The sequence below is a fragment of the Lissotriton vulgaris genome, unplaced genomic scaffold (genome assembly GCF_964263255.1).
Source record: "Lissotriton vulgaris unplaced genomic scaffold, aLisVul1.2 SCAFFOLD_1649, whole genome shotgun sequence".
Lineage (NCBI taxonomy): Eukaryota > Metazoa > Chordata > Amphibia > Caudata > Salamandridae > Lissotriton > Lissotriton vulgaris.
In genome coordinates this window covers 127,921-146,174 of record NW_028249463.1, presented here as the reverse complement: position 1 = coordinate 146,174, position 18,254 = coordinate 127,921, and the positions used below count along the sequence as shown (strand labels likewise).

The window sequence follows — 18,254 nt, the reverse complement described above, 5'->3', positions numbered from 1 at the left end:
TAAACTACCACGAAAATCCGCTTGCAGAAAACGCAGGTAGGATTTATCCAATTACTATTTGCCGGCTGGAGGAATCTTCATAAAGTTCTTAAGGACAAACGCGAGGGGCGTTTCCCTGTTGTTTTCTGGACATGGTTTATCGGATTTGGTTTCTGGACTCTTGCCTTTAACTCTGAGACTACTAAACACTTGAACTACCTCGGAGGAGGTCTTGGGACATAGATTCTGTTTTAAGTACTTTTGTTTCACCTTGGGTCTTCGGTATTTGAATAACTGCAAAGAGCAATTCTGTGAATAGAACAGAATTCAGATCTTGGGACCTATTCATTCTTTGTGCTTAATTGTGTGCTGATTTGATTTGCGTGTATTTCTTTGAAGGCAACTCTTATGCAGGCAATGCGTATTGAAAACTCCTGTGCGTGTTTAAGTCTTTATGCTCCACGTATTGAATTATTCCTGTGCTATTGAAACATTTTGAGTCCAGACTGAATCAATGTTACATGTTGATACTTCATGCCTATGCCGATTAATGCAACTAACGTGCTGAAATATTGGTTACTGTATATAAAAACTACATGGTGAAAGTTACTTTGTTTTCCTGTTAATACGGGGTTATTTGCCACATCTGGGGAAAACGGAAGTACTAGCGTTTCAGCAGATTGTGAGCTTTTAGGGTAGAGCTCCTGAGAAACTCTTGGGGGGGCTTAAGAAACCAAGGCCCTGACAGAATAATCCGCCCACGAATTTTGTTTCTCCCGAGCAAAACCAAATGAATGCCACCATGGATGATCTGTGTGCAATGATTGGGAATCTTCAAACCGAATTAACTGTCAGTAGGACAGAAACAGCAGCTTTAGCCAATAAGGTTATCCACTTGCAATCACGTTTGGATTCAACGCCATCTACAACTCAGCATCAATCAAACGTATCAGGTCCATCGCCCTCTGTTTCAGTAACTGTTCCTACTACTGTTCCATTGGCCCAGCCTGAGAGATTTGGTGGGGAACCAAACAAGTTCCAAACCTTTCTTACGCAGGTTCAGTTGCATTTCATGGTTAAACCAGCCTCGTTCCCGAATCCTCAGTCACGAACTGCCTTTCTGATTTCCTTTTTGAGTGGCGACGCAGCTATGTGGGCGGTTCCCCTGGTTCAATCCGATGATCCAATGTTATATAACTGGGCGCAGTTTAAACGAGAGTTTGAGAGAATTTTCGATAGGAGAACAATAACAGGATCAGCAGATAGAGAACTATTAGAATTAAGACAGGGAAACAAGGAACTTGTTCACTACCTTACCCAATTCAATCGTCTCATTGCAGAAACTGACTGGCCAGAAGCCAAGAGAGCTGCTCTTTATTACCAAGGACTAAGAGATGAGCTTAAAGACCTTATTGCACCAATCGATCCCCAACCTCGAACTTGTGCAGATCTTATAGCACTCAGTCTACGTCTTGACCATCGAGTTGCTGATCGCAAGGGAGATAAGAAACGAACTGATGTTAGGATCTTCTCCAGAACGAAGGATAGATCACTCCCCAGTGCCCAGGAATCCACAGAGCCTATGGAGATAGGAAGTTTGAGGAAACCTTTAACTTCTGAAGAAAAAGAAACCCGGCGCAAGAATGGCCTATGTCTTTATTGCGGAAAAAAGGGTCATTTTGTTAGGGAATGTTCTCTCAAACCTAAAAACTCTTGGTCTCGAGATAGAAAAGAAACGAAGTCGGAAAACTAGAAAACTCGAAATTGGATCAGGAGACTTTTTCGAGTTGGCAGTCCCCTCCTGAACAAACCATTGCAAACACCTTACAGTTAACGGTGCCTCATCTCACTTTGAATGTGTCTTTCAGAATACCTAAACTCAACCAAATCTTGGTGGCAGCAATGATTGACTCTGGTGCCACCGGGAATTTCATAGACTCCAAGTTCATTGCAAAAACAAATATTCCCATTATTGTAAAGGAGAAGCCTGAAATAGTTTATGCAGTTGACGGAACCCAATTAACTTCAGGAATGATCACTCACTGCACCTCTCCCATAGTAATGGTTTGCGATGTGGGCTCCGAACAACATCAAGAAACAATATCTTTTGATGTGATTGACGCACCCCAATTCGGAGTTATTCTGGGCATCCCCTGGTTAACGATGCATAATCCGACCATCAATTGGACTGAACGTACAATTGACTTCACTTCTACCTGGTGTAAACAAGGATGTTGTGGGGGTCAGGTGAAAGAGTCTAAAAACTCTCCAAGTTCCTTTCTACACACTGCTTCTGCTCTTTATGTCTCCACAGCCGCCGAGCAAGACATAGTTCTTCCTTCCATCTACGAAGAATATTCAGATGTTTTTTGTGAGCAAAAGGCAGAAACCTTACCACCACATAGGGACTACGATTGCGCCATAGATCTAGTGCCTGGGGCCAAGATACCCTGTAGTAGAATCTACGCCTTGACCGATCTAGAAAATAACCACCTTCGGGAATACCTTGATAAATTTTTAAAAAATGGTTTCATCCGGCCCTCCAAGTCTCCCGCAGCTTCTCCACTCTTTTTTGTGCCAAAAAGTAATGGAGAATTGCGCACTTGTATCGATTACAGAGCACTCAATAATATCACCATCAAGAATAGATATCCTCTACCATTGATCCCAGTGCTCCTTGATCAAGTGCGATCGGCTACAATCTTTACGAAGCTCGACTTGCGAGGCGCCTACCACTTGGTCCGTATCAGACCAGGTGATGAATGGAAGACTGCCTTCCGAACTCGTTTTGGCTTGTTTGAGTATTGTGTAATGCCCTTTGGCTTATGCAACGCTCCAGCAGCATTTCAATTTTTTATTAATGACGTCCTTCGGGACTTCTTAGATAGGTTTGTCGTAGCCTATATTGACGACCTTTTAATTTTTTCTTCCTCAACGGAGGAACACATTAGACATGTGAAAACCATCTTAAACACCTTGAGGTCTCATGGTCTATTCTGTAAGCTGTCTAAGTGTGAGTTCCATACCACCAAAGTTGAATTTCTTGGCTTTATTCTCTCCCCATCTGGTATTACTATGGCCCCAAGGAAAATCCAAGCAATCCTAGATTGGCCTACCCCAACTTCAGTTAAAGACATCCAACGATTTCTTGGATTTGCCAACTTCTACCGCCGTTTCATCAAAGATTTTTCAACCTTGGCCACACCCTTGACCCAGCTTTTAAGAAAAAATGTCAAGTTCACTTGGTCTACTACCACTGATAACTCATTTCAAACCCTTAAAAGAACATTTACTCAAGCACCCATTTTGCGACATCCTGACTCGGACTTGCCCTTTCTTGTGGAAGCGGACGCTTCTGACTTTGCAGTTGGAGCGATTCTTTCACAAAGAGATCAGGAAACAAATGAACTGCATCCCATCGCCTTTTTATCCAGAAAGTTCCTGCCTGCAGAAACAAACTACACCATTGCAGAGAAAGAACTCTTGGCCATTCGTTATGCCTTCAAAGAATGGCGTCACTATCTACTAGGAGCAAGACACACAGTAACCGTGTACACAGACCATCGGAATCTACAATTTCTAAGATGTGCAAAAGCCTTAACCCCTAGACAACTCCGTTGGACATTGTTTTTTGCAGAATTCGACTTCATCATAACTTTTAGACCTGGAACCAAGAACAACAAAGCAGATTCCCTGTCTCGGTACGATCATAAATCAGATGATCTCCTTTCTAATCCCAAACCAGCTAGTATGCTTTCCGAAAAACAAATCATAGGTGCCACAATGTCCGATGTCTTCTTTCAACAGATTAGACAGGCAATGCCTATACCCAAACTTCTTTCCTGGGTTCGGGATGGGCCCAATAGAACAATCCATCAGAACCTACCCTTTTTCTCCAACCTCCTATTTGTCCCAACGAAGAAACTACAGACTCAAGTTTTACAGTGGTGTCATGTAAGTCAATTGGCCGGTCATCCTGGTATCACAAAAACCAAAGAGTTGCTACAGCGAAATTTCTGGTGGCCAACCTGGAGTAAGGATGTTCATTCTTTTGTACAGAACTGCGATGTTTGTGCCCAAGCTAAAACTGAACATGGTCGGAAGAAAGGTCTTCTTCTTCCACTCCCCACCCCATCACAGGTTTGGGAGGACATTGCTATGGACTTCATAACTGATTTACCGGAAGAGAAAGGCATGAACACTATTCTTGTGGTGGTGGATCGTTTATCAAAGATGGCCCACTTTATCCCTTGCCCTAAGCTTCCTACTTCATCTCAATTGGTCTAATTACTCCTGGAACATGTGGTTCGTCTTCACGGCCTTCCGAGATCCATCACTTCAGATCGAGGTCCACAGTTCATCTCGCAGTTCTGGAAGGCCTGGTGTAAAGCTCTTCACATTACTTGTAACACCTCCACTAGTTTTCATCCGGAGTCAGACGGGCAAACAGAACGAGTTAACCAGGTCCTGAAACAATATCTAAGGTGTTTTCTATTCAAAAAACAGGGTTCATGGTTACCACTCTTATGGGAAGCTGAGTTCGCTTACAATAATCTGCAGAACACCTCCACGGGTCTGTCGCCCTTTTTTGCTGTTTATGGCCGGCACCCCCATTTTTCACCTTTGCTGCTGGCACATCACAAAACCCACATACCTTCCTTGGATTCACACTTTAAAGAAATGGAACGTATCACCAAAGCCTTGCAAACAAATGTTTTGAGAGCCAAAGCCACATACAAAAAATTTGCGGACAGGAAGCGTCAGAAGGGTCCAGATCTTCATGTGGGAGATGCAGTTTGGCTTTCTACCAAGAACTTTCAGTTCAGGAGACGCTACAAGTTCCACCCTAAGTTCATTGGACCATATAAGATTCTTCAGTGTGTAAATCCAGTGACTTACAAGTTACTCCTTCCTAATGGTATGAAAATTCACCCAGTGTTCCATGTTTCCCTGCTGAAGAGGGCAACTGTCAAGCGGCGACCTCGCCCTCCTGCTCTTCTTGTGAAAGGTCAGGATGAGTACGAGGTGCGCTGTATTAAGGACTGTAAACGCGTCAGGGGAAAGCTTTGGTACCTACTCTCCTGGAAAGGCTATGGACCTGAGGAGGACTCGTGGGTCTCCGAGGCCAATGTTCATGCTCCTCGTTTGGTGCGATCTTTTCATGCCCGGCACCCGACATCTCACTTCTGAGACCCTGGGGGGGGGAGTGTCTCCGTTTTTGTTGGGGGGCACTGTCAGGATTTGGATTCTTGCCCTTGCTATGCACCTATGTGATGTTCTTGCCCTTGCTATGGACCAATGCTTGTTGTGCCATTACTTGTTGCTATTTGCCAGTGATTGCTGTTGTGATTCTTGCCCTCGCAGTGTTTGTTGTTTTCACTTTGCCAATGCTTGTTGCTATGGTTGTTATTGTAGCGCCTTGCCAATGCTTGTTGTCAAAGCGCCTTGCCAATGCTTGTTTCTTTGCGCTTTAGAAGTTCCCTATTTCGAGTTTGGCTGCCGAGGTCTTTGTTGCCTTTGCAGCCTCCATACTCCAGCTTGGGACTATAAAGGCGGCCACGCCCTAATCATCGCGCGGATTATTCCTTTTGGTTCCAGAGGTCGGAGGTTCCCTGCTCCTGATCCGGTCTTCGTTTCCTACGCTGAGGGTCTTCGCTGAGGTTCAAGACAGTCCTGTTTCCTGCTAAATGGTAGTAAACTACCACGAAAATCCGCTTGCAGAAAACGCAGGTAGGATTTATCCAATTACTATTTGCCGGCTGGAGGAATCTTCATAGAGTTCTTAAGGACAAACGCGAGGGGCGTTTCCCTGTTGTTTTCTGGACATGGTTTATCGGATTTGGTTTCTGGACTCTTGCCTTTAACTCTGAGACTACTAAACACTTGAACTACCTCGGAGGAGGTCTTGGGACATAGATTCTGTTTTAAGTACTTTTGTTTCACCTTGGGTCTTCGGTATTTGAATAACTGCAAAGAGCAATTCTGTGAATAGAACAGAATTCAGATCTTGGGACCTATTCATTCTTTGTGCTTAATTGTGTGCTGATTTGATTTGCGTGTATTTCTTTGAAGGCAACTCTTATGCAGGCAATGCGTATTGAAAACTCCTGTGCGTGTTTAAGTCTTTATGCTCCACGTATTGAATTATTCCTGTGCTATTGAAACATTTTGAGTCCAGACTGAATCAATGTTACATGTTGATACTTCATGCCTATGCCGATTAATGCAACTAACGTGCTGAAATATTGGTTACTGTATATAAAAACTACATGGTGAAAGTTACTTTGTTTTCCTGTTAATACGGGGTTATTTGCCACATCTGGGGAAAACGGAAGTACTAGCGTTTCAGCAGATTGTGAGCTTTTAGGGTAGAGCTCCTGAGAAACTCTTGGGGGGGCTTAAGAAACCAAGGCCCTGACATACCTAGAGAGCCCAGTGCTCTAAGTAGGATGGCGTGGGAGATGGTTTCAAAGGCCGCACTGAGATCTAATAGAATCAGTGCGGCGGTGTCCCCTCTGTCGAGCATCAGACGGAGATTCTCGGTGACACCCAAAAGTGTAGTCTCCGTCGAGAAACCTGGGCGAAACCCTGACTGTGAATCATGCAACAGATTGTTGTTCGCGACGAACAGGGCCAAATGTTGATAGATATGTCTTTCCAAAACTTTGGAAAAAATGGGGAGTAACGCGATCGGCCTGAAGTTAGCAGTAGCAAGAAATTCCCACCAAAGCAGAGATACGTCACACCACGTAGATGTGGCAGGCGCTTGTGCAGAAAGGTTTCCGCGTTTTCGGCAGCCATTTTAGGACACTCGGGTTACTGTTAGTAAAAGCACATAAAAAAGCTTCCCCTAGACACTAAATATGTTGTGTAATGCAAATATTAGTAAACAAAATATGTTGCATAATTAGTTATAGATTATTTCGAGAGGACTGAATACAAGCAAGTTTCTGTACGTATGAAACCTGGCTCCATCACCTTGCTCCATCAAAGGCCAGTTTATTTTTTTTATTTTAATCCCCTCAACCACCCCCAACAATTCCTTTCTCTACCAAGCCTGTTCAACAGAAGCCCCCACTACAAATAGGCCCCCAGATCAATGGCCTGTTGAAAATTATATATCTTCAGGGGATGTGCAGAAATATAATTGTACTAGTGCTATTGGTACAATACAGTCAATCTTTTAAAATTGTAAAGCAGTTTCAGACATCAAAACTGTGCTCTTTTACTACAGATTCTCCCAAAGGTGTACGTACTGTTCTAGCCAAGGACCCAGAGGAAGGACATCCAATGGAACTGTCATGTGTGGTGATGCGCAGTAACCCAAGAGAGACACATTTTACCTGGTATAAGAATAACAAAGTGATTGAGAAACAGGAAGGTAAAGCACTGAAGATTGAGAGGACAGCCATGGATGATGCCGGGGACTACCACTGCGTGGCCCACAATGTGATGGGCAGCGCCTCTTCCACTGCAATTACGGTCAACGTCAAAGGTGAGTGTGGTTTCATTCATAACTTTTAACAAGTAAGTAATGGTAAGCCAGTGGGATGGGAATGGTCACAAGTTTACTGTTAAATTTCATGTATATTTTGCAGTCTAAACATGAGTTCAGACAGACTGAACCTTCCCCTTTTCTGAAGAGAAGGTCACAGCCAAAAGTATAGTATTTTGTCTCTCTTCATAGGATTTTACTATCCTGCTTCATGCCACTGTGATGTAATCACTTTACAGCACAGCATCAGGTCTGCCATCTAAAACGTTTCAGGAACATTTGCTCTCATCTGCGGGCAGTGGCCACAAGATATAGAAGCTTCTGGATCACAAGTCTTTTAAACATGTCATCAGTTTCATCAATAAATCAGTGTAAATATTTTTTGTTAATATGGAGGTTTGCAAGTCTTTCTCTTTATTGACAGATGTATATTTTTTGACCAGGGCATTGTTTTAGGTTTTAGCGCTGACTATTCCTTGACTTAATATTGAAAATGACTTAGAATTTCTGGTATTGGTTTTCATATTTTGATGAAAGGAATTTCACATGTTCCTTGGTGTTATCGAAGTCTTAGAGTGTTTCCATGTTGGAGTATTTCCTAACTAAACCTCAAGGTATTAGAGAAGGTGCACCAGGACTTAAATGAAACTTATTAAGTGTCAATGCAGAGGTATCGTATCAAGATTCAATGCCCACAAAGTTTGCTTATCGAGCTAGATATGGAATAGCTGCTAAATATCTTGTGCTACATTCTTCATCAGAGGTTGGGAAATGAATAATCATAAGGAATGCTAATGAAGTGAGGGTAAGTCACATATTACCAGGAGACACAGAGGGCTTGATTACAATGTCGGTCGGAGTTGCCTCTGACCGACGCTGTCACGGTCTCAGGACTGACCGACATCCAGTTGGCCCTCCCAACACTGCAATTCATGGTGCGGTCGTATACTCCCATTTCTCTATGAGAGCTTGTGCTATGGCCAAACACCGGCCTTGGCACAAGCTCCAATAGAAAAATGGGAGATTGTGTTCATACCTGAATCTCGTGGCAGGCACCTCAAGGCACCTGCCACACCGCGCAGGGATCAACAGGAAGGCATCACAGGTGCCCCTTCGCCCCCAACTGGAAACAGCTGGGAGAAGGGGGCTGTGATAGGGGGCCCCAATCTTGCTTTCTGTCAGGCTTTCCATGTCAGAAAGCCCAGAATAGGAAGCCTGTCCGAAACCGAGCATCGTCATCACGACGGCGTAAACACCGTCACATTGGGAACACGTGGTGTTCTGACTGGCCGACAGGCTCTTTCAACCCATTGTATGCCAGCTGGTTTCAATTCTGACTGCCTACATTGAAATTAGGATCTGAAATCTTTCGACCTGTGTTCAGAGGCTTTCCTAACTTCATCGTAATAAGGTCCAGAATGTGTGAATAATTGACAACAGCCCATGCTAAATGCATCTGCCGTACTGAGTACACTTCAAACCTTCCTCTAATTCATCAGAAGTATAAGAAAAAAGGCATCTAAAGTGCACTTATGAACCTAATTTGCACCTGTGGCCAGTGTAGGTCTCCTATTTACATCTCAATCATTTTTGTAACCAAGAATACTCTTTAATCATGCTACCTATTGAATCTCCTAACTCTTTCCTTCTTTGACAGTGAAAAGTGTCTAATCAGCTTTGCTAAATTCATATGTCACTTTAGAACACCAAGATCTATAAATAACCAAAGATTTTTTGCACATTGTTAATGAGGCCTAGAAAGCTGTTATATCTAAAGCTCACTGTTACAAACATGCTATATCTCAAAACTGATCCTGATACTGATGATTCATATTATTTCTCCTTAGATGGAACAAATTTCAGTAGCTAACTTAAAAAACTGCTCAGTTGGGGAAGTGTATATCACTTCTAGTTATCTCACATAATTGTTTTGAGATAGTTAAGGGAGATATAACAGTCTTTGGTACATCCTTCCTCATATACAACTAATAAGATACAACGGGGCACTCAAGATGTTGAACAAGAGATGTAAACCCTGACAAAGATGAGAATGTATGTCCATCAATAAGATGCCAGAACCTCGACAACCTAACACCCAATAGGTCTTACTTGCTATCAGTGTCCAACCTGGTAAGCTCACTGGATCTACCTATCCTCTTAGGACCACCCCAAGCACAGTTATTGGCCAAAAAACAATCCCAACCAAAAGCCCTGCAAAGCATTATGGGACGAGATTAGCAGTGGGCAGGGAATATTATAGTATCCAATATCAAAATAATTCTTCAAATAAAATACAAGCACCTCAGTAGCTTAAATCGGCTAAAGATGCTTGCATTTTTTGCAAATGTGTATTTAGTATTTCATTTTACCAACAGTGGATTTAGGCTACAGAGCTGCTGTTGCACTGCACTCCAGCAAAGTATGGTCAAATCTTACCAACCCTTTTCTCTCTTACACCAAACATACACATCTTTATCTGCTCTGTTGTGTGTGACTATGCTGCAATCATTATCAGATGACATGTCGGCTAATCGCTTGTGAGTGAAACGGGGGAAGCTGGAAGTGCTTTCTCCTGCTGCACTGGAGTCCACCCGGAGTTAGGCCTGATTCGAATCCCTGCCTGTGCCTGGGGCCGCAACGGATGTGAGTCACTTTTTTTGCTTGTTTTATAAACTCACATCCAAGACTAACTAAAAGTGAAGCTGCCTTCCTGTAGATTTCTTAACAGCCATACACAGCTCGCGAGGGGCAGGGTGTGTGCAGAATGATGCAGCAGCGACTGATGGTGTGCTTGTGCCTGAATTTCCTTTGGTTTTACGTTATGTGCCGAACAGCAACAGGTTTTTTTTGGGGAAGGGTGCAGCCTGCCTCCCCTCAGCTCCTTGTTCGAGATACTGAAGGCTCATTCCTCCGCCTTCTCTGTGCTTTATCTGACTAACCATGACAACCCACAACGTGGGATGTGGCTGGCTTGGTTACGGTCATTCATGTTGTTTTAGCTGAGTGCCAACAAGCATGTTGGGAGACTTTTTTAGTGGGTGCAGGTAAACTCCGCTCCACCGGCAGAGGGCTGTTTTCTGTCAAACTTCGTGTTCCAAGCGGAGCACAAAGTGGGGAATACTCCGCCGGCGTTGCGGAGTTTCCCGCCCACAATTAATCCTATACACAACTATACTACCCCCACCTCAGAAATACCTTAAAAACAGCCTTTACCGAAGAGGAGCAGCACCCAACCATGACTTCTTTCATCCATGAACCACCCAAAAATGACAGCAATTTACTACTAAATTTAGTTAGTGGTAGAAAAAAATGGCTGCCTAATAAAACAATTTTAAAAAGACTATTATAGGAATCAATGAGAAAAATTTCAGAAATGTTATAAAAATGTATATTAAAATATTTAAATTTGTTAGCAAATATTACTCATGTACAACAATGTTCCAAAAATGTATATACAAATTATAAATGATATATTAAATATTATTATAACATATAAAAAAATGAAATATATATTATAAATATTTGTTACATAACACTATAAAAATTAACTAAGCAAGCAAATTTGCCCTCTCTATAGACCTGAACAAATACGATAGGAAGGCCTGGCAGACTTGTGCACAAGTTCAAGTTCAAGTTCAAGAATTTGTATAGCGCGCTACTCACCCAGAGGGTCTCAAGGCGCTTGGGGAGGGGGTTCAGTATTTATCGAATATCCAGGTTTTAAGTTCTTTTCTGAAGGAGATGTGGTTCTGTGTGAGGCGGATGTGGGTGGGGAGTGAGTTCCAGGTTTTGGCCGCTAAGTAGGAGAAGGATCTACCTCCCATGGTGGATCTTTGGATACGCGGGACTGCGGCGAGGCCTTGATTGGAGGTTCTTAATTGGCGGTTGGGTGTATAGAAGGATAGTCGGGTGTTGAGGCATTCGGGTCCTAGTTTGTGTGGGTGAGGAGACGGAAAGTTATTCTCTTGTTGACGGGAAGCCAGTGGAGGTCATTCAGGTGGCCGGTAATGTGATCACGGCGAGGGATGTCCAGAATGAGTCTCGCCGATGCGTTTTGGATGCGTTGGAGTTTTTTCTGTAGTTTGGCTGTAATTCCAGCGTAGGGGGTGTTTCCGTAGTCTAGATGACTCGTAACCAGTGCGTGGGTGACAGTCTTTCTTGTCTCGGTGGGGATCCAATGGAAGATTTTTTTGAGCATACGAAGTACGTTGAAGCAGGAGGATGAGACGGCGTTGACTTGTCTGGCCATCGAGAGGGAGGAGTCCAGGATGAAGCCTAGGTTGCGTGCGTGGTCAGTGGGTATGGGTGCGGAGCTTAGGTCCGAAGGCCACCATGAGTCGTCCCAGGCCGAGGGGGAAGATCCGAGGATGAGCACTTCCGTTTTGTCTGAGTTAAGTTTCAGGCGGCTGTTTTTCATCCATATGGCTACTTCTTTCATGCCTTCGTGGAGATTGGTTTTGGCGGTGTTGGGGTCTCTGGTGAGGGAAAGGATCAGCTGGGTGTCGTCAGCATAGGAGATGATGTTAAGGTTGTGTTGGCGCGCGATGGAGGCGAGTGGACTCATGTAGACGTTGAAAAGGGTGGGACTAAGTGATGATCCTTGTGGTACACCGCAGATGACCTCGGTGGCCTCTGATTGGAAAGGGGGGAGGCGTACTCTCTGGGTTCTTCCGGCGAGGAATGAGATGATCAAGTCCAAGGCATTGCCTTTTATGCCAATGTTGCTGAGGCGTTGTGTGAGGGTGCTGTGACAGACAGTGTCGAAGGCGGCGGAGAGGTCGAGTAGAATGAGGGCCACAGTTTCTCCGTTGTCCAATAGTGTTCGGATGTTGTCTGTTGCTGCGATGAGGGCCGTTTTGGTGCTGTGTTTGGCTCAAAAACCGGATTGTGATGGGTCGAGGGAGTTGTTGGATTCCAGGAAGGTGGCGAGCTGGCTATTGACAGCTTTTTCAATGACTTTGGCCGGGAATGGGAGGAGGGGTCTGCTGTGGGTTTCTTCAGGAGGGCGCTGACTTCGGCATGTTTCCAACTTTCTGGGAAGGTAGCAGAGTTGAAGGAGCAGTTGATGATGTTAAGGAGATGGGGTGCGATGATGGAGTCTGCTTTGTTGTAGATGTGGTGGGGACATGGGTCGGTTGGTGATCCAGAGTGGATGGAATTTATTAGGCGGATGGTGTCTTCAGTGGTGATTGGGTTCCAGGTGTTGAGGTGGTTGGAGTGCGGTATAGGTTCTGAGGGAGGTGGAGAGGATTGTTCGTTGGAATTGTTTTCGAAGCTGTTATGTATGTCGGCAATTTTGTTGTAGAAGAAGGAGGATAACGAGTCGCAGAGGTCTTGGGAGGGAGTGATGTCGTTTGAGGCTGCGGTGGGGTTGGTAAATTCCTTGACGATGTTGAAGAGTTCCTTGCTGTTATGGGCGTTGTTGTCGAGTCGATCCTTGAATGCTGATTTCTTGGTGGATCGAATCAGCTGGTGGTGTTTGCGGGTGGCTGACTTGAAGGTGTTCATGTTGTCGATGGTTGGGTTTTTTCTCCATGTTTTCTCGAGAGTACGGCATAGCTTTTTGGATTTCTTGAGGTCGTCGTTGAACCAGGGGGCCTTTTTGTTGTTTTGTTTGGTGTGGTGATTTTTTCAATTATGTAAAACCTCTAAAGATATGTGCATTAAAAGGATAAGTTGAGCTTGGTTCCTACTGATCTTTTTCACAACATTTTTTAAAGCATTCTTTATTAAATGTTTATGGATGTCAATACCAACACAAGCTAGCAATACAATGTTGCTATCAAGAACATAGTCACAGGGAGAATAGCACAAACATCTCACTGACATAATATTGAAAATACACATATCAACTTATAGAATTATCGAAACATTAATATCTTTAACAAAAATATTGAGACCCTATACTTAATTTAAAAATCACTATTATTGAAAAACAATATTATTGTAAAAAATATCTCATTTAAAATATATATCGAAAACATAATTTCTGTGACTTATATCTAACCATAGACTATGTCAAACATATCAAGATCAACAATATAGACTACATAAATATCATTAAAATAAGTAATAAGTAGAAGTAAAAAAATACGAAAAACACAATGTTTAAACATACAAACAAAAATATCCCACAATAATAACTACAATTTATGAATGAAATATCATACTTGACTTAACCAAAATGATAAATTAACCCTTTCACTGCTGGGCTATCCCCCTCCCCCTGGTGCTAAGCCTTTTTTTGGCTATTTAGGTAGTTTTCGCTTAGGCCCCTGTAGCTTTTTGACCACATAAGGTATCCACGCCAAATCTCTGTCTTTTATTTCCAACTTCATGGGGATTCTATAGGTACCCAGGGTTTGTGGATTTCCCTAGAGAGGACCCAGAAATTAGCCAAAATACAGCAACATTTTGTTTTGGGGGGAAAAAGTGAGAAAAATGCAGCAAATGAAAGTGTCTGGTTTTTTTCCCTGCAAATGGTACCAACAAAGGGTTTGTGGGGCTGAAATCACCATTGTCCAGCTTTCAGGGACTGACAGACTTTTGTCAGAAAACCAACATTTTTTACACAGTTTTGTCATTTTACTGGGACATAGCCTATTTTTGCTATTTCTTTTGCTTTCAAACTTCTTCCAGTTAATGGTTGAAATGGGAATGAAAGCAATTATGGATCCCGAAAACCTATACATTTTAGAAAGGTAGAAACAATTCTGAATTCAGCAAGGGGTATTTGTGTAGATCCTTCAAGGTTTCCTTGTAGAAACTAACAGTTGAAAATTGAAAAAATGGAAAATGAGTTAAAAAAAACAGCGATTGGTGCCAACGTTTTCTCCTGTAACTTCTTTTAATTATGACATTTGTTTGAACGCAATATACTGTTCCATCCGCTAAACTTTCTGGTTGTGGGGATATATAGGACTTGTAGGTTCACCAAGAACCCGACAAACCCAGAGCCAATAACTGAGCAGCGTCTTGCAATGGTTTTTTATTATGTATAGGTTGTATAGCAATTCATTTGGGAACATGTTACAGTGAAAAAGCAGGATTAAAGACACCTATGTATTTCTGAAATTGGAACAAAATATAGAGTTTAGAAACAGTAGCTATTTGCGCATTTCCAAAATTGTCAGTACCCCTATTAGCATGAGAATTGTAGGACAATTTCAAAATCCCTTTTTTTTTACACATGGTCTTTCATTTGGAAGGCAGAAATGTATCGAAAGTCAATAGGTAATAACAGTTGCTCTACAATTCTGTGTTACCCTAAGTACCTCACTTGTTTGGGTAGGCCTAGTGCCCAAGATCGGAAACAGCCAAAAACGCAACTTGGACACACTTTATTTTTACAGTGAAAACTGACCCTTTTTTTACAAAGTGCCTAGCTGTAGATTTTGAACCCTAGCTCTGCCGGCACCTAGGGAAACCTAGCAAACCTATACATTTATGAAAACTAGACACCTAGAGGAATCCAGGATGGGGTGACTTGTCTGTCTCTCACCAGGTTCTGTTACCCAGAATCCCTAGCAAATCTCAAGCTTTTTAAAAAACAAACATATTTTCCTCACATTTTTGTGGTGGAAAGTTCTGGAATCTGCTTGGATCCACAAATTTCCACCCACCTCCCATTCCCCAAAGTCGTTTGAGAAAAATGGTACCTCACTTGTGTGGGTAGGCCTAGTGCCCGCAAAAGAAAACGGCCCAAAACTCAACATGGACAAATTACTTTTGGGTAAGAAAATGTTGGGGCATCCATGCAAACCATAACTCAATGTACTCCCCCGGAGTCCATTGTCTAGTGTCTTGTTTTCAGAAATGTGGGGGTTAAGTAGTTTCCCAAGATGGATGCCGAGACCAGGGCCAAAAACCCAGGTGAACCCCCTTACAAAACCAGGTTGTTTAGGTATTTATGTATTGGACTATGCCTGTTGTGGGTACTTGACCAACCCACGCCAGTGAGGGACCATGTTTATCAGGAGACCTGGGGGAAAGCTGGCTGGTAGGAAATTTGTGGATCCACTCATATTCCATAACTTTTCACCACAAAAATGTGAGGAAAATGTTTGAGGTTTGCAAGGGATTCTGGGTATCAGAACCTGGTAAGTTTCCCCATCCTGGATTCCCCTGGGTGTCTAGTTTTAGAAAATTTAAAGGTTTGCTAGGTTTACCTAGGTGCCGCCAAAGCTAGGGTTCAAAATCTACAGCTAGGCACTTTGCAAAAAAAGAGTCAGTTTTCACTGCGAAAATGTGGTGTGTGTACATGTTGCGTTTTGGTTCGTTTCCTGTCGCGGGCACAAGGCCTAACCACACAAGTGAGGTGCCATTTTTCTCTGAACACTTTGGGAAATGTGGGATGGGTGGTGTTTTGTGGATCCACACAGGTCCCAGATTTATCCATCACAGAAATGTGAGGAAATTGTGCTTCTTTTACTAAGTTTGAGGTTTGCAAGGGATTCTGGGTAACAGAACATGGTGAGAGGTGCATAAGTCACTCCGTCCTAGATTCCCCTTGGTGTCTAGTTTTCAGAAATGTACATTTTTGCTAGGTTTCCCCATGTGCCCGATGTGCTAGCGCCCATAATTCACAGGTAGGCACATTGCTAAAAATAAATCTGTGCCTAGTGTGATTTTTGCCACCCTGGTAGGGGTGGGTCAGGGGGTTGCCCCGATATGCCCCTGGGGGGGAGGTAGAAAGACTGTGGCTATTTATTTGGGGGTGAGGGCATTCCACACATAAAAAAGTCTGTGTAATCCCTGGGGCAGATCAGTTTCCATCACCCCTATCTACCCCCGGGGGAGCAGAATTCTGTGGCATTTTTTGGGGAGGTGTGGACATTGCCATGCCCATTCTGGGCTGACCTCAACCCTAATTTAAAGAATATATATTTCCTGAAGCATAGTGGGTTTTCTGCCTCCTAGGGGCAGAAAAGGGGCAATTGCCCCAGTATGCCTCCCGGGAGGGGAAGAAAGACTGTGGTTGTTGTTTTTAGGGTGGGGCTAGTATCATGCCCATTCTGGGCAACCCCTAACCCTCCATCAATAAACACATTTCCCTGGTACCTATAGGGCTTTCTGCCCCCGGGGGCATATTAGGGGCTATTGTCCCATCTGCCCCCGGGGGGGGGGCAGAAAGACTAGAATTTCACTGGGGTGGGGGGCATTATCATGCCCATTTTGGGCAGCCCCCACCTCAAAATCAATTAAAAAAATCCCTGGTTTCTAGTGGGCCTCCGCCCCCTGGGGGCAGATTGCGGGCTACTGCCTCGGTAGGTCCCCTGGGGGGGCAGAAAGACTGACATTTCTCTTCGGGCGAGGGGGTGGGAGCATTGCCATGCCCTTTTTGGGCAGCCACCACCCCAACATCAATTAAAATAAATCCTTAGTTTCTGGTGGGCTTTCTGCTCTCCAGGGGGGGGGCAGATTGGGGGTTACTGCCCCCATAAACCCCTAGGCGGGCAGAAAAACTATTATGCCTAAAAAAATATGGGGGAGCAGTCTGGGATCCCTGCTTGGGGATTGCTTTTCTGAGGCAATCCCTAAGTAGTGTTCCACTAGGGTGGGATACCATTGGAAAGGAGAGATTCCCCCTTTTCAAATGATACCCCTCCCATCTTTCTACATGCTCGGGGTGCTGGGATAGCCCCATGAGCAAAAGGAAAGTGAAACTGAATTGAGCCTCTTGGCTTATTTCAGTTTCGGTTTCACTGAAATTACGTCAGCGCGACATGCTTGCTGATCGTCTTGTTAGGGAAACCAGGCTAGCAGACTCTGGAGCTGGGAAAGCTCTTCCCCTCTTCCGAAGCTGTTGGAGGTTTAAAGGGAATCCCTTTGGTGCCTGCACCAGAGGGATTTCCTGTGCCATGTGAGAAGACGGCCGGGAGCCGTCCTACGCACATGAACACTCGTGTGTTGGAAGGCCCCCGGATGTCTGACGCACCGAAGGGATTAAAAATATATCAACAAAAAACTGCTCTAAATGATAAATTACAGATTTTACATCTCACTATATATGTGCAAACCATATTTATATATATATATATATATATATATATTTTTTTTTATAAATAGATAAAATAAATGAAATGATTAATCTCGAATACGAGTATAAAATAACATTAATGGCCAGTTTCCAAATAAGGTATTAACAGAAAAAATCATTCAAATGAGGCTTAACTTACCTATACTATTACACTATACAAAAGTATAACCAAAACATAGCTTAAACAATTAAACAACAAATATTAAACCCACAGTAATTTAAATAAAAAGTAGCTCAAATAAGCCAAACATTTGAAGAGGAGGAAACTCTGTTGGATTTTCCCTGCAAGAGAGAAGCCTACCACATATACAACTGCACATCCACTTCTCCAAGTAAGTGACCATTATACTGAAAAGAGGAAGTTAAATAACTTTAACTTTAAAAAACAATTTAACACAGGCCCTCTTTATGATGTCATGTGAACTGCCACAACAGGACGTCAGTGGCGGTCCGCCCGACATCCAGGGGAATGGTCTGTCCGGCAGATTACAATACCCGGGGTCCGAGTGCAGAGGGTGGAGGGTAAGACAGCCACCTAGGATCCCATCGGGGCGGCGATCATACTTCTATCCCTCTATTGGTGGTAATGCCTGCACAGGCATCGACCTTAGGGATTAGGAAGGCCCTTTCCGACTGCCTTTTCATGGCAGTCCCACGGCCATGGGAAGGCTGATGAAAAGGGACTTTAGGGGACCCACGGTGGGCCCCTGTAACCCATAGGCCACTGGGATGTGGTCCAGG

General features: G+C 43.6%; 1 protein-coding gene across 1 annotated transcript in view; it reads left to right on the top strand.

Annotated features, from left to right (window-relative positions):
• Positions 1-18,254, top strand: part of LOC147663566 (B-cell receptor CD22-like) — a 348,558-nt gene that overhangs the window by 240,936 nt on the left and 89,368 nt on the right. Inside the window, exon 6 of the mRNA XM_086950354.1 lies at positions 7,214-7,474. Within this exon, the coding sequence (XP_086806480.1) occupies positions 7,214-7,474 (261 nt within the window). The remainder of the gene's footprint in view (positions 1-7,213; positions 7,475-18,254) is intronic.